The sequence below is a fragment of the Diabrotica undecimpunctata genome, unplaced genomic scaffold, assembly GCF_040954645.1.
Source record: "Diabrotica undecimpunctata isolate CICGRU unplaced genomic scaffold, icDiaUnde3 ctg00000981.1, whole genome shotgun sequence".
Lineage (NCBI taxonomy): Eukaryota > Metazoa > Arthropoda > Insecta > Coleoptera > Chrysomelidae > Diabrotica > Diabrotica undecimpunctata.
In genome coordinates, this window is record NW_027312038.1 from 13,532 (window position 1) to 27,793 (window position 14,262).

The 14,262-nt window shown below is 33.6% G+C and overlaps 1 protein-coding gene across 1 annotated transcript; it reads right to left on the reverse strand.

Moving 5' to 3' along the window:
- Positions 1–1,387: 1,387 nt before the first annotated feature.
- On the reverse strand, positions 1,388–11,477 carry LOC140431458 (cathepsin L-like proteinase). The gene is made up of 5 exons (XM_072519384.1): positions 11,437–11,477; positions 9,390–9,480; positions 8,546–8,884; positions 6,490–6,772; positions 1,388–1,697 (listed from the first exon to the last, which is right to left on the reverse strand). The coding sequence occupies exons 2-5, from the start codon at positions 9,468–9,470 to the stop codon at positions 1,432–1,434; spliced, it is 969 nt and encodes a 322-aa protein (XP_072375485.1). The 5' UTR covers positions 9,471–9,480; positions 11,437–11,477; the 3' UTR covers positions 1,388–1,431.
- Between the last annotated feature and the right edge of the window lie 2,785 nt (positions 11,478–14,262).

Sequence of the window (14,262 nt, forward strand, 5' to 3'; positions counted from 1 at the left end):
TTTCGTTCTTTTTCTTCTTTGTTTTTCTTCAGTTCACTTCGTCTTCCCACATTTCGTCGTCGTTTCCTTCCTTAGACGTATATATTTCTGTATACAAGAGAGTATAAAACGTATCTTCTTGGATTAGCATATTGTTTTTTTAAGTATCGTTCACATCACCTACTCTTACTACTTTTGGGAAGAGCGCATATTGTTACGTCTTCAAAACCCTACCTGTTGTTCTCGTTCGAGCTGTACTTTATCTTAAAATTCTTCCATACCCATTATACTGCTAGCCTATTGTTTCATCTGGGACTCAGCTGACTAATTTTAAATAATTTAATTTACAAAGTCTGTAATATTTTGTTTGTTTGTTCAATTGTGTTTTGTTTATTTGATTTTCTCTATTAAGTTTATTAAACATATTTTGGTGTTAAATTCAAATTAATGTGACATCTCTGATGGTATACGGTCATACCGTAATTTGTAACTGCAGAGCGGAAATTAGAAAGGACTAAAGTGCCAAAAACAAGTTTTTGATATAATCTAAACAAACGGTATAAACATCTAAAAGCATTACTAATAATAAATAACTTTATTTATTATGTATATTAAACATAAAATGGTAAATTTATTATAAAAAAAGCTCACCGCAAATGTTACTTCCTACAACTATAAAGAAAATTATTTTTTGGAGGCAAATTAGGAAAGGGCGCAAGTGCATTATCTTTGATAAGATATATTTTAAGGAGTTTTCTTATTTTTTCAAGTATCTTTTTTAATCTGAAACAACTGTTTGTAGAATAGTTGGTTTTATGGAGCCTGTAGATATTACGCGCTATCTCAGAGTGACGTCTTTTTATTTTTTGTTATCCTACCCTATATATCACCTTGACTGAGTTCAGCTAGAATTGTCCCTCTTTTTAAAACGTTAATCTGCACAGCTCTTGACGATCAGAAAACAGTTTCATCTTAGTAAGTAGAAAATTTGCTGCTTCGATTCCTATAGATGTAGCATTGCTGATATTTAGCTTTATAATGAAATATACTTGTCTACTGTTTGCTTTCGGTCTCAAAATCCATAACTCCATAACTTATGTCAGCAATATTATTAGGTGGAGAATATTTTGTGGACTTCGCCGCTGCATGGAGGTATTCAAATCGACTCAGCACATATAATGGGTGTAACCGTTCTATAATATGAAAGGTAGATAATTTCATGTTAAATTTTTTGATAGGTATAGGTAAATAGGTATTTTTCTCTTGATTTCTTTAAAATGAAGCTATAGACCAACAAAAGTTGAATTAAAAAAGTCAAACCCAAACTTTATGTACAATCGTAAATTACAAAAGTAAATACTTACTGATATTTTATATTTCCTTGTTAAAGAAATAAAAAAAATGCAAATAATTCTCAAATTTATACTTTTTATTTTCCTTTATTTATATAAATTAAAGTAGGGGATAATTAGCCAATTGGTCAATACCACATTGTGCTTTACCACGAACTAATCTAATATAACCGTCTTCTCCCCATGATGTTCCCCATGAGTTCTTAAGAATCCAAAATTCTTTACCATTTTCTTCGGCATATCCGACTGTTAGAACTGTATGATTTAAAACATCACTTGAGCAAAGGGAGTGATCAAAGATACCTCCTCCGTACAATTGCCAATTGAAATTAGCACAAATCGCAACTGATACAGGGCCAGCAGTTCCTAAAAAAATTAAAGTTTAGTATAATGCGCCTAATCCAGTACAAGCTTTATCGAAATTATTTTACAAGATATTAGAATGTCTCCGATCATTTCAAGTAAAGTAAATAATAACGATAATGCCACAGGGTTTCAGTCTTTATATCCAAATACATTTGAAAATAAATTCGACGGTAATAATTATGAGAATCACGATATTGTTATACAAGATGTAGCGTTTTAAATTTTATAATACGTCCCTGTTCGTTATCTCGTCAGTACGCATAAAGATTGCCATAACATCTGTGTTTGTCTTTTACGAAAATCCTTAATGCGTAATAACGCTGGATATATTTTTTGTCTATGTGTACTTTCAAATCCTATAACCTTTTGTTACAAAGTCAGGTAGAACTCCGGTTTAAAAACTACGTGCTATTTTGTTAATTTGTAATATGTTATATCTATTTCAACAAGTTTTTGTCGCCTAGAGGATATTTCATGATGCCCCCCTAATATAAAAAAGAGTTTTTATTTGTCTTTCGTCGTTAAAACGCAATAAACTGGAATATTTAAAAAGTTGTTTTTGTCACTTAGAACGAGTGTCCGAGGTATATTTGTCTTGTTTAAGTTTTGTAAACACAAGGGGAGAGTTATTTTATGGCGTGGGAATTTGTAAAATTTAACGCAAATAGGAGTCGACATTTAAGTTCCAAGCAGGGCAGACGTGCTACAATGTGAGTCGAGCTAAGGAAGTCTAACAAAAGATTTGAAATGTAAAATCTGGGGCAATTTTTGAATCGAACAAGCGATTCAACTTTTTTGTAATGTTCTCATATCAGTGGACGTGATGATACTCTTTGCATAGGCAGTTCTGTCAGAGTGGTCACTGGAAGATTTGAACAGGTACAGGAAATTTTTGAAAAGTATTATATAGAATGTCCCCGTCGACAGCTTGATTCCTCCACCAAGTTCCTGTTTCAATCGTTCCTGCCTGAGTACGGAAATGGTTTCCTGTTTTCCATTTTGAAAATCTGTCCAAGTAGCTTCCCAGAGATGTAGCAAGTTTTTCCTTTACAAAGTTAAGTGATTATGTGAATTAAGGTAACAATTTAATATATTAATTCTCCCAATTTATAAAAACATTTTAAATAATTTGCTTTCATTAAAATTAAAGAATTTGTAGTAATTAAAGTTTTAAATTATTTTTGTCGTAACTAAACAATGTCATATTTTATTCTGTCTTAAGTTGTTATGTTGACATATGACATTTCGCTTTAATCCATTGTTGTTATAAGACAATTTTAATTTGATTATTTTATATAAAAGATATTCCATATGTAAGATTAAATTCAATAATATTTTTCATAAAAAGGATATCCATAAAATTTTGATAATCTAAATTGGCCATATTATAACCTAGAAACCATTTAAAATTTTTGTAGCAATCTCTTATGTAAACGAAGAACATGTAAGTTTTTATTAATTTGGATTATGTTGTATAATATGTTCTTGTAAAATCTGTATTTTTGATAACTGTTTGTTTAAGACAAAAATAAACGTTTAATTTGTTTCTCTGATCTATTTTGAGTTTTATTTGAAAAAGATATTTTTTTCTATATTTTTGATGTTCCATAATTATTTTCCTAGTTACAACTAGTGGTTGTAATAGGTATAATTAGACACCTCAAGTGACGCCCTATATTAAATTTCTTGAGGTGTTTCCGGTTTATTTTCATTCTGTTTGCCCCAAGAGATTTGTATAAGTACATTTTATATCTTTATTTCTTTTTTTTTTTTGTAGTTGCCCAATCCAATCCCCATATCTTCAACTTATCCACGACCCAGCTCTCCAACAACCAACTGAGTGTCGTACGCACTAGTTCCGATTATTTTGTTTGCCCAATCTTGTCCCCCATATTCTTACCCTGTGGTAAGCAAAATAGTCGTTACAAAGATATTGGACTCCCTTCAACCATTTCAAGCGAATCAGTCACTATCACCGCAGCATCGATATAAGCGTGTACTTCAAGAAAATATTTTAAGCACAACACTGAGAATATAAACAGAAAGCTGTGTTTATCAAAAGCTTAAGCAGAAGAGTCTGCTAATAATGAAGTTCAAGACAACCTGCTCGTAGATGGAAGAAATGTAGTATTAAAACCAAATATCCGATTATCCAGAGCCGAAAGGTGTGGTCGAGGAATTCTTTGATACTCCTGAAACACCTACCAGCGTTTCTATAAAAGTTTTTGGCTCCATTATAGGCGATATCACTTACCAAAGTAATTTGTACGCTATCCAGAGAAATAAACGATTGGATCTCTTGAAAAAAAACTTCCAGTTTCATTGGTATCAATTTCTTTATGGCCTATCACCAACTGCCGAACTGGAAACATTACTGGAATGAAAGTTCCAATTTAGGCGTTTCTCTAGTTACTAACGAAATGTCACATAATTGCTTTGAGGAAAATTTTGACAAATATTCATTGCAACAATAACTTAGAAATTTCAAAAAAAAACAACAGGAGCAAGCTATACAAATTACGCCCAGTTATGGAAAAACTCAATCAGAATTTTCAAACTCTCTACAAAACAACAAAAAGGCTCACCGTTGATAAAAGTATGATACTTTTCAAGGGTAGGTCGACTCTAAAATAATATAATCCCCAGGAAGCCTATAAAACTAGAATATAAAATCTGGTGCTTAGCTGACCAAAAATGGTATATTTCAAATTTTGATGTGTATCAAGGCAAGAACGAAAAACTGAACATGAATTTGGATGCCATGGATTAGGAGAGCGTGTTGTGTTGTCATTAACAAAGCCACACTGTGGCAAAATTAAAATTATATTTTTTAATAATTTCTACACATCTAATATCTTTACTGGAAAAACTGTGACTTGAAAATACTTTAGAGGGTGGAACAATTCACAATAATAGAAAGGATTTTCCTAAGACTTTAGCCGAAGGTAAAGTTCTTAAAGGAGAGACTTTAATAACAGGTACTCCAACACAAACACGTATTTTCAAATGGAAAAAACAATAGAATCGTGAACTTTGCAACTAACTACCATGGAACCAAGCAGATATCAGTCAAAACCTTTGAAAACTTTAGAAACATGCGTTATTTACTTATTGTTTCCATCTCTGGACTTCATTTAAAGCCCGATTATCGGACATTAGTAGAATAGCTACCACTTGTGCAACATTTTGTAAGCCATGTGTATGCACATAATGACAGCTGCGACATTTAGTAAGCCCTCTATACGCACAAAATAACAGGTGCAACATTTAATAAGCCAGGTGTATGCACATAATGAAAGGTGCCACATATGCCGGCAGGTGTTTCCTTGCATACGGACTGCTCTTTTGCCTACCCCATATCAGATATCTTCTTATTTGTCTTCTACTGATATCTTTGCCAGTGGCCAAACTATTTCAGTCTTTGTGACTTTACAAATCTAACGATATCTACACTCTGCATTCATTCATCTAGCTGATTGGTCCAAATTCAAATATCTTTCTCAATATTTGCGCTTAAATATTCTTAATTGATTAGCTCGAGACTGCCCTGGCTTTTTGAAGAATTCGTGTGCTCTTCTCAGTTGGCCAAGGTCAGAAATCTCTTCTTCATTGATCTTTCTGACCTTAGATAGGTACGTGGATTTGTTGAAAAATTTCCGTGTGTCTTATCGGCCGCCTTATTCCCTTATTAACCTTTATTTCATATTGTATACCGGTGGTGGGTAAATAACTGATCTCGTCAAGGACATCCATCCGTTATATATTATAACCCTACGCATTATACCATTACGCTAAGAGAACGACATATTGGTTAACTGCCCAAAATATAAATTTTGTTTCCAAGTGCGACAACCTTCCTAATGTGCCTCAGGCGAGGCCTAAAGAAGAGTTTTGGGCTGTGTCAAGTTGAATTGTGTATAATAACGGCTGGGAAGGTCAAAATAAAGATCAGCTAAGGAGAATAATTTTGCAAAAATTTCGTAAGCTCGACTTAGAAACAGTCCAAAGACTTATTGCACATGCAAGAATAAATTTACATGTCATCGAAGATCACACGTCTCTTTCTGTTCTATAAAAATACATTTATAGAATACAAATCCACACTTAATTTACAATTAGAAGATACATATTTATTTTTTCCAAAAACTTTAGAAATATGCGCTATTTACTTAGTGATTTCATCTCTGGATTTTATTTACAGCTCGATTATCGGACATTAGTAGATAGGCACCACTTATGCAACATTTGATAAGCCATGTGTATGCACATAATCCCAGGTGCCACATACGCCGGCAGGTGTTTGCTGATATCCGGACTGCTCTTTTGCCTACCCCATATTAGATATCCTCTTATTTGCCTTTTACTGATATTTTTGCCACTGGCCAAACTATTTCAGTCTTTGTGATTTTACAAATCTAACGATATTGACGATCTGCATTAATTCATCAAGCTCATAGTATATTTTTATTCTCCGCGAATCATCGCTACAATGGGTTGGTCCAAATACAAATATCTTTCTCAATATTTGCTCTTAAATATTCTCAATTGATTTTTGTCAGTGGTTTGCAAGACTGGTTTAATTACTGTGTAGACAAACACAAATATAGTCTTAGAAATAACAATAATATTAAGGTAACCTTGGTAGTTCGAATAAGGTAAATACCGTTGAATGAGCAGAAGTGTTAGAAGAAACAGAAATATATCTATGAATTTGTAAAGCAAAAATATATAAAATAATGTCATATAAAAAATTATAGCTAGCCTTATAAAAAAGGGCTTATCAGGAACTTACCTACAGCTTCCTTAAGTGCTTCTTCAGTTTGATCGATAGATTGATATCCTTTGATATTTTTAACAACCGGTTCACATTGCTTACATTGTCCATCTTTTCCTTCATACTCGTAATCAGAATCTAGACAGAGACCATTATCTTTGATGTAGTTATATGCCCAAAGAGGATAACCACCAGTACAACCAAGATTATCGTAATCTTTAGAACAATCTACTAGCTGTTGAATACTAAGGGCTTCTAATTTATTTTCCTTTATATATCGTTGTCCCTCAAGAGAACCAGCCTAAAATATAAAAAGGTATAGACTAACAAGTAAGTAAGTAAATAGTCGTATAAACAAAAGATTTGTAATCAATCTGAAGATAAAAAAAAAGAAAGATACGACAGTGTCAATGTAATGCCAATGACAAAAACGAAAGAAAAGGGTTTGACATTTGGCTGCTATTAGGGAAATATGTCAACATTTTGTGTCCAGATGTCAAGAAAATTTCCAAGTTGAAGAGTATTGTACGGTAAATGAAAGGATAGAAAGTTTCAGAGGACGTTGCACATTTTGGCAATATATGTATTGCTAACAAACCTGCCAAATATGACATTAGAATATATTATAACTTAGTAGAGCTATACAGATTTAACAGCAACGGTGACGATTTGACACGACCAGACACGACAGATGTTGGTTGATGCGGTGTTGCCTAATCGAATATTATTTTAGAGGCATTGAACTGTAATATTAATACTCCATAATTACTGTAATGAGTTATAATTATATTTATTAGCAGAGCACTAAAAGTAGTTAAAATGTTGTAGGTAATTGATAAAATATGTTATTTGCTGAAGTTATTAGTCATAATCATTAAAATGAACTGAATGAATAGAAGTCTATTAAATTGGAAAGCTAAATTTGTTTCATATTGAGAATTGCGATATTTAGTTAAAATAAATTGTTTCCAATGGTTGTGGAAATAAGCTTATAAAATAGATTCTCTTAGAACCTCTTAATTTTTTAATATGAAAATTCAACAAACAATAACTATTTCACGAATTACGAAGTTATCTGACAACGTAGCAAACGCACTAAAATTTATGTTCAATGTTAAGTATATGGATGGTTTACGCTTCGGGTGCTTGCATACAACTGATTATTGGCTCCTCCCTTTATCGATGAAGTGACCTTGAACGTTGCAGTTATATCTGTTAAGTTATAGATTCGAGACCGTTTTATACCTGAAATATGGAAATATATGTAGGAAAATATACGGATTGTCCTTGTCATCTAGACTCTTCATTTGTTATTGTTAAGCATATATCATATCCCTATATTACTGGTAGAAACGTGTACAATTATTTCACGACAGAGCCGTTAGCGAAAGCATTAATTGGTAGAAAAACTACACTCTTGGATCCTTGAGGAAAAACAAGATAAAAATTCCAGCAGAATTAATACAAGAGAAACGGCCTGCACCTAGTAGCATGTTTTGGTTTCCAGAAGGATATTTTGTTGCTATCGTATAAACCAAATTCTCAAAATAACGTACTTATGTTGTTTACATTTTACTCCGATTACTACATCGATAAGAAGTCTGGTAAACTGGTAATACATTAGATTATTACGTTTTACAAGCTAACAAAAGGAGTAGTCAATATGGTTAATAAATTAAGATAATTTTGGAATTATTCAAATCATATTGGAAGGAAAGTGCAAGGCAAAATATCAGTTGGAAGACGCCAGAACTCGTGTCTGAAAGACCTGAGGAGATGGTTCGACCGCTCATTCACACAAATCTTCGCGCTATCTCAGAGTGCTACAAGTGCCAATTGGATCACTAATCTTCGAAAAAAGACGGCGCAATAAGAAGAAGAATCTGTTTCCAGATTTTGCTGCAGCTGACCACTTGGAGTTTTTGACGGTTTTGGACGTTGCTGCTATTAATTCAGATAGAGTATATAAAACTAATACTGGAATTATTAAAAAACATGGACCTTATTTAGATCATCTGGCCAAAACTTTGATTAAACTGGTGTTGGTTCGTCGTTCATCTAAATTTTAACTCACCGCAGTAAAGGCAAAGCTTGATCCACAATCCCCTTGGTCCCTTACGGGAGTAACTGCTCCTTTTTCTCTCCAGTCAATTGATTCTGGAACAACCGATTGAGAATCAACCACAAAGCGAGATGTAATGTTTGGTTTAGGCATGTGAACGATTTGAGAATCGAGCATAACCTTGAATTCCTCTGGAGTCATATCTGCGAACTGATTAACAGCCAAGAAGTAGGACACTTCACCACTTTCGTATCTTTTATTGTGTTCTTCAATTTTGCGGAGATTGTCAGAGAAAATCTGGAAACGAACTTGCTCTTCTCTAAGATGTTCGTATTTCTTTGAATGGTCAGCCTAAAATTAAAATGATTAAGTATGCAAACAAATTTAACAATTTATGTAAAAGATATTATAAAGTTATGTTTTTCTTTATTTACTCTACCTTCCTGTCCAGTGGTAATAACTATAACAAACTTACTGTTTCAGACTACTTTAATTAAAAAAAAAAACAGGAATAGTTAGTTTTATTTTGTTCATAAATTGTATGTAAATATTTTTTTGGTTAAATGTTGAGCATGAGCACGTATAAGTGGTTGTATAGTAATTTCCAGTAACTGCAAGTCAGTAAAAATTTAACACTTAGAGTAAAAAATAATTACCTAATTCGCTAGAGAGTTGAAACTGGTATAAGCGAACTGAGTATACCAACTTTTTTTATACAGCATATTTAATTGGGTATTCAACAGGAGATTCTATAAAACGATTAGCAAAAAGACATACTATAATATAATAGTAAAATAATTTGGTTTTTAATAAGTTCTAATAATTTCAAACTTTATATTATTCAACAATAACTCACCTTGAATTGGGACCATTTTTCGTGGCTAGTTAGAGCATTTGCAGCTACAGCCAATGTTACAAGGAGAACAAGAAACCTCATTTTTAGGTACCTAAAAATGACATTTTCAGATACTATAATATTGTAAAAACATTTTTTTTTTCATATATAAAAACAGACACTAACTTTGTGTTTGGTTGATTAAACACTGGATCTCACAATCGAGTATAGCTCATCCAAATGGAGCATCAGCCTCTGTCTAATCAAGACTGTAATACGTGATAAAGAACCACGTCCTATACGAGGTACCCCTGTTAACGCTAAACATTGCGTGTGTTGACCGAAAATGGTAAGCAGCATTTCCAGTACTAAGTTGTAGCCTATAGGAATTTATCCTGGACCGACCCAATACTGGATAGTAGCAAGATTGCAGCAGTTTTTATTGGTTTCTCTACTGTGAATTACGTTTACTTGCGTCTTTCCGTCAAACCCTTTATTCAGTTTTATAGAGCTTGTACTGAACCTTTCACTTTCACAATTTATTTTTAATACTCACACGTTTTTCTTTAGAGACACCAACATAATAATTTCAATGGACGCACAGTTCAACGACATAACTAATTTAAGTACATGTGTCAGTTGCTTGCGATTTATTCCTGATTTCTGGGGATATAAAAAAAGTTACACAATACGGATATTTCCATAATTATTAATAACTAGCTGATCAGAGAAATGTTGTTCTATCTTAGCTGTATGAGTCAAACAATGAATAAAATCAATAGCCTCAATTTGTCTTGGTCACTGGCGAAACACAATCCAGTGGTTTTAAATTTAAACTTAAATGCCTTGTTATGTACACAGATAACGTTTAGACAGTCAGACCGATAACAATTGCCACGTTAGAATTGAATGCTGCTTGATGGGGATTAAATGCAATATTGTCAAGTTATTGATTTCGATCCCGTTTATATTTGTTTCGCGCTTTGCGTTGCTCGTCAGTTTCACTTGCTTATTTATTTTTTTGACAAGCAATATTACCACTTCTACGATCTTGTTGCTAAGTCTAAATAGGGACACTTTTAAGAACCAAAAGTCAATATCATCATTCTGGCTTTAAAACTCTACGTGGGTCCTAGCCTCCTCAAGATTTTCTCTCCAGTCATCCTTATCCATCGCCTTTCTCCGCCAAGCACGTATTTCCGTATTTCTCATGTCTTCATCAATGTTATCAAGGAACCTTATTCGAGGTCTTCCTCTTCTTCTCTGACCAATGGGTCTATCGAGGAGCGTTTTTCTAGCTGGGTCATTTTGTTCCACCCGTATTACATGCTCTATCCACCTCAGATGTCCTATCTTAATAGGTTTTACGATATCAGGTTCCTGGTATATTCTATAAAGTTCTAAGTTGTATTGTCTTCTCCACACTCCATTGTCATTCATTGTTCCATAAATTCGCTCTAGTACTTTTCTTTCGAAACGTCCTAACATGTTTTGATTATTTTTTGTTAGAGTCCAGGTGTTTGAACCGTGTGTTAGGACTGGGCGTATTATTGTTTTGTACAGTTTTATTTTTGTATTTCTCAATATAATTGTGGATTTAAGAAGAAGGTTGGGCCCAAAATAGCATCTGTTAGTGGTGCAAATTCTGCGGTTTATATCTGCGGTAGTGTTATTTTGAAATTACGGAAATCGTTATGGTAATCTTCTTTTTTAATGGCGCTGCTACCTTTTGTAGGTCTTGTCCTGCTTAACAACGGCATCGCGTTACGTCCTGCACACAAGTGTGTGGTTACGTCTCTAAATTGGTTTATTATGTTCTGAAAATTAGTTAGGAGTGCGGCTTTGACAAAGTGGCCAATAATAAAGAATTTACTGTATTTCACAATTTTTTGACTTAACTAAATGTTTCCCAAATTAAAAATTGTAAAAAAAAATAATGAAAAAAGTAATATTATTTAAATGTAAATGATTATACTGAAAGTGTTTTATCAAGATCTTAAAATATTTTTACAAAATATACAGTTTCAAATTAATAATAAAAAACAATAATATGTAACATAAATCTTACCTTAGGAACGTATTTTCACACTGAGTGACAAATGCGATAGTAAGTTCTCTTATATTCTATTTTTTTTTGTGAGTAGTGATTATGTCGATTTTGAAATTGATTATCAATTATATTGAAATGATTGTGCCACTTCATCAATGAAATATAACAAAATACTGATCCGGTAGAAACTTATATTCTGATTCATTTGATCAGTTTCTCCCATAATTGTGTTATATTTGGCGAACAATTTTGGTCTAAAAACAAGTATGTTTCGTTTGAGATTTTGAGAAACTTTTCTTACTCGGCCTACTTCTTGAGTGCCGCAGATGGATGAAATCATTGTTACTACCGCATTATCCATATAAGTAGGCGGTCCGATAAGTACTTAGCCTCACCACCCGATGGCGCCACTATCGTAAGAGGAAACTACTATCGTATAATACATTCTCGTTGACGGTCAATGTAAAAATTTCAGCCAAATAAAACTCTTAGATTTGTTTCAATCGTGTGTGACGCGCTATCTCAGAGTGGATTTTAGAAAAAAGAAAAGGAGCAATATTGAACAATGATTCGATTGTTGTTTTTGCAAGCGAAATCGGGCAGCGAAATCAATGAGCGCTTGGATATTGTATACGGTGACTATTTTCCTTCGATGACAACTCTCAAAAATTGTTTTAATGAGGTTCAAGGTGGTTGCATGTTGGTTTTTGATGAGCCACGCCCAGGTGGCTTGAAATCGGCTACCACGAAGGATAACGTGACAAAAGTCCACCAAGTCCAACTGAAGGTACGCGAGATAGCTGAGACATTAGATATTTAAAAAAAGAGAGTATGTTCTGCGTGAAATTTTGGGAATAAGAAAACTGTCGGCGCGATAATTGCCGCGTTTGCTCACTTCATACAAGAAGTTTAACCGTAAGATCACTTCAGGGCAGTGTATTTACGTTGTTTCGTAACCTTTAACGAAACATGAATCCATTGGTACATACCAGCGACCCAGAAACATTCGAAACAGTGGTGGCACCCAGCGAACGTGTTCCGAAGGAGGCGAAGACTGTCTCATCTACCGAAAGGGCGATGACCACTATTTTCTGAAATTCTCCACCATAATTACTAGATTTGAGCCCGTGTGACTTCCTTTTGTTTCCAAACTTAAAAAACGCACTCGCCGGAAGAAATTTAAGTCAAAACAGGAGATTATCGCCAATAAGTCTACTTTGCAGATTTTGAGAAAATGTATTTTTTCAGATGGGTTAAAGAAGTTGGAGCATTGCTGGGTCAAGTATATCGAGCTTAAAGTAGACTATGTTGAGAAATAAATGACACTTTTCTAAAATGTTCGTTTTTCTTTTGCAGGCTAAATACTTATCAGACCGCCCTAGTAATTTTTCATAACTTCGTTCAATAGCTGTTTTTAACCCTGCTGTCCCGTTCGATTCAACTACACAAATGTACTGTTCGGGTCAATATGACCCAACCATGGCTTACGCTCCTTAATCGAAATAAAATAAGCTAATAGTGCTAAACAAAACTTTACTAACAAAAAATTATGGTTAATTAAACAAAAATGATGTTGTTAATGTAAATTAAACCTTATTAACAAAAACAAAAGGTATTTTTTTTTCATTAACCAGAAAGCCTAATAACAAATATCTACAAAATTTAATTCAGTTTACAACTGGGACAGTAATAAAAAGAATGGGTTTTACAAATATGTTTATGACATATACAACATAAAATATTAGTCTTATCGTTTACGAACACAATTTACAGCGTGATCGTTTAGCTGGTGGAGTTGGATTGTTCATAGACGGTTCACACGAACTATAATTTCCATCTTCTCTACTCACTTCTGCTCGTGTCCTTTTTACCAGTTCTTGTGAGTCTTTGGTTCTTGGTAAATTTTTCCTGGAAAGGATAAGTGGTTTCACCAGTGTTTTTCCCAATTACTCAAGAAAAATTCGTCGTTTTATAAGTTTATTGGTGTTCCATTGGGGATTTATTGATGTCCATAAGACGAACGCGTTGTAGACGCGCTATCTCAGAGTTATTATAAAAAACAATCATGGGCCAGCGATTTGTCTTTCTCTTACATGTATATGTACCAACAAGCTGATCTAGGGTATCCACTGCTCCATTACTGGAATTATAATCTAAAATTATTTGGGGCTTTTTGTCATTTCTGTCACTAATAGCCTTTTCATGATGCAAAGTACTCATAAGAACAACATTTTTATTCTTTTTAGGAATATAGTTAACAACAGTGGTATCTTGCGTGAAGTAAAAATACAAACTATGAACTTCTTTATTCGCAATTTGTGCTGGAAGCTCTGGTTTATTTTTTCTTATAGTCCCCAGCATTGTATTTTTTCTTTTTAGAAGAAGTTGGCCTAAATTGTACGATGTAAAAAAGTTATCGCAAGTAATATTGTGGCCTCTTAAATCATTTCGTTCTGGCGCGGCACCTGCTTCTTTTCCTGTCTAGATCTGCAATTTTAGAGCATAAGAACTTTTAGTGTCACATAAAGCCCAAATTTTTATGCCATATTTCGCTGGCTTGCTTAAAATGTACTGTTTGAAGGGCAGCCACCTCTAAAGGCTACTAATTGCTCGTCGATAGTAACATTTTCATCAGGGTTAAAAAATTTTGGTAGATTTTCCACCCATTTTCCCCAAATTTCACGTATTGCAGCAAGTTTATCTAATCGTCTCCTATCCTGTCTAGTAGTCTTGTTATCAAAACGTATCACTTGCGAAATTTTTGTAAACACTTCAAGAGACATTGTTGCTCGAAATATACTACGACCAGTTTCTTCATTCCACCAACTTTTAGTTGATTCACCA

Bases quoted from the DNA above. Each gene is read 5' to 3' on its own strand.
- LOC140431458 (XM_072519384.1), bottom strand. From the start codon at position 9,470: ATGAGGTTTCTTGTTCTCCTTGTAACATTGGCTGTAGCTGCAAATGCT. The intron at 8,885-9,389 runs GTGAGTTATTGT...TTTTAATTTTAG, and splicing joins AAAAATGGTCCCAATTCAAG to GCTGACCATTCAAAGAAATA. The intron at 6,773-8,545 runs GTGAGTTAAAAT...TTTATATTTTAG, and splicing joins CAAGCTTTGCCTTTACTGCG to GCTGGTTCTCTTGAGGGACA.